At 42.8% G+C, this 2,458-nt stretch overlaps 1 protein-coding gene across 24 annotated transcripts in view; it reads left to right on the forward strand.

Annotated features, from left to right (window-relative positions):
* LOC107733611 (filaggrin-2-like) overlaps positions 1-143 on the forward strand; it is a 3,697-nt gene extending 3,554 nt beyond the window's left edge. For all 24 annotated transcript variants that reach the window (XM_016545296.1, XM_016545302.1, XM_016545301.1 and 21 more), the window contains one exon: positions 13-143. In XM_016545296.1, coding sequence (XP_016400782.1) covers positions 13-68 — 56 coding nt within the window. In that variant the 3' untranslated portion in view covers positions 69-143. The remainder of the gene's footprint in view (positions 1-12) is intronic.
* Positions 144-2,458: the final 2,315 nt, after the last annotated feature.

Genomic DNA, 2,458 nt, shown 5'->3' on the forward strand with positions numbered 1-2,458 from the left:
GAAGCGTTCAAGGTCAGGGAAGCGGTCAGGGAAGCGCTCATGGTCAGGGAAGAGGTGATGGTCAGTGAAGCGATCAAGGTCAGGGAAATGGTCAGGAATGTGGTCACAAACGGTCATGGGACTTTTGCATAACACCTACCGGAGATTTTCTTTTTTTTAGTTCAGTGTTTTATTCATATGGCATGTTTTCCCTGTTTGCTCAAACAGTTTAGAAAGAAGATTTTCTCTCCCACCCTTCCCTCAAATAAAAAGAAAATTGCTTGATTGAAGAGTTGGTGTTTTTGGTATCATTTGGCTGTTTTCTCGCATAACTGCTTTCTGGCATCAGTACTTTGTGTAAGTTCCTCTCCCTGAGACCTGGGCTGCGTTTCCCGAAACTCTTAACGCTATGTCGTTTGTAAGTTATACCTTAAGTTGTACCTTTTATGTTAATACGTGTTTCCCGAAACATTCTTAGTTAAGTATACTTTCTGTAAGTCATTCGTTCGTAAGGTTAGTCTGGACCACTCTTAGCTATACCTTATCACAGTCCACTCCGGTAGTGGCCACCACTGTGCAAAAAGCTGCTTTACATTTCAGTCGATACGATTGTAATTCTGTGGCAAGAAAGTGCAGAACCAAATATTACAATTCTAAAGTTGTAATGCACCCAGTGTTCAATTAGTGTTCAACTAATTGAAGAGTTTTTATGCAAAGAATAAAACCGTTATTATACTGATGGAGGTTAGTTTTTCCATTATAATATACAGGGTCAGATTGACCTCTTTTCATGATATAGGCAAAACTAATTTTTGGGGCCTCCTTCCCTATTAATATAAAAGGCCTAATATTACCACCCAAGCAAACAATTTCTTAATCAGTGGAAATGTTAGTGTTTTCTATCACAGTAATCGCTTGCATTCAGTCAAGAAAAATTGAATGTAGCTCTTAATTTGTTTGAGAACTCTGAAAGACCATTCCATTAATAGGTGCGGCGTAGCACTTCAGGAGTTATTGCTCATAATTTTAACGGCCAGTAGGAGTCACAGCCACACATCAAGACATTGTTCAGATGATTTGTTTCAAGACATTTGACATGTTTCCGTCCTGAAATGTGTTGAACGTTTTTTACGCACCTCCACAAACCTTCCATTGCAAATTCCAAAACGTCATTCTAACCAGGCTAATAAAGGCTTGAGCCATTGATATGCAGGCTAATGCAGTTATGAGAGAGAGATATTAAGCGCATGTGAATACCTGCGTCTGTGCGTCTCTCAGAAGAGTTCAGCAGCAGCGTCTACTAATGGTGAATCTTTAAGTTAAACTGCTTCAAGAACCTCCCTACTGAGAAATATCATGTAGCTTTTCAGCTGCGAAACTATTTTATTAAATTCGCGGGGCGGTGTTGACGACAAGTTTCTGTCTGCGTGTGTGCGAGAGTGTGTGTGTCTGTGAGAGAACCGGAGAAAGTGTGATTTCTGTACATAAAGGTGGAAGACATGGAAATATTTTGTCTTTTTTTACCCTATTGTTATTTATTTGCTCAATGTCTTCTGAGGTTTTGATTCTTTTATTGTTGTAGACAGTGTTCGAACTATACCGTGGATTTTGGGGGAGCCCACTTTTTAAAAAATAATTTATGGGGGGGGGTTCGTGCGCGTGGCTTACAATGCAGCGGGAGACGTTCAAACTAATATCACATAATTTACGTCTTCTAAATCAAAGACGGCTGCGTCAGCGGAGCCAATTAGTGTCTGTGCACTATTTCATAATGGTGTCAGAATAGCTACCATGTCAAAAGATACAATTCTACAAAAATGTCGCCTGCCACGGGAGCAAATTCAGCAGCTTTTACATCTTGTTGGCCCAACTTTGTCGAGAACTCAACGGAGCTACCCCTTAAGCCCCGAAATTCAGCTGCTGGCGGCTCTCCGTTTTTATGCTGTGGGGAGTTTTCTGGAGGTTGTTGGGCATGGATATGGATATGGGCTGAGTAAGACATCGGTGTGGCGGTGTGTTCACTCAGTCACAAACATCCTGCTCCGTCATGCCACCGTTTATATAGCTTATATGCCTTTCGCCAGGCACAAAGTGATGGAGGCAAGACTTCCATGCCATTGCGGGTGTCCCGTGAGTAATTGGCCTTGTGGTCGGGACACTTTTCCCTATCGACAGCTCATCAGTGCTCGACCAGGCCTTCATATATCAGTTACTTCTATAACTGTCTGGTTCAGCTCAGCTACCAAATCTGACCTCAGAAGACTACAGAGGGTAGTCCGGACTGCTGAGCGAATCATTGGTACAACCCTCCCTTCTCTCCAAGAACTGTACTCATCCAGAGTGGGCAAAAGGGCTGGCAAAATCACTCTGGACCCCTCACATCCAGCACACTCACTCTTTGAACTGTTGCCATCTGGTCAACGCTACAGAGCCCTGAGCACCAGAACGACCAGACACAGAAACAGTTTCTTCCCTCAGG

The sequence above is a fragment of the Sinocyclocheilus rhinocerous genome, unplaced genomic scaffold (assembly GCF_001515625.1).
Source record: "Sinocyclocheilus rhinocerous isolate Xijiao unplaced genomic scaffold, SAMN03320098_v1.1 scaffold2898, whole genome shotgun sequence".
Classification (NCBI taxonomy): domain Eukaryota; kingdom Metazoa; phylum Chordata; class Actinopteri; order Cypriniformes; family Cyprinidae; genus Sinocyclocheilus; species Sinocyclocheilus rhinocerous.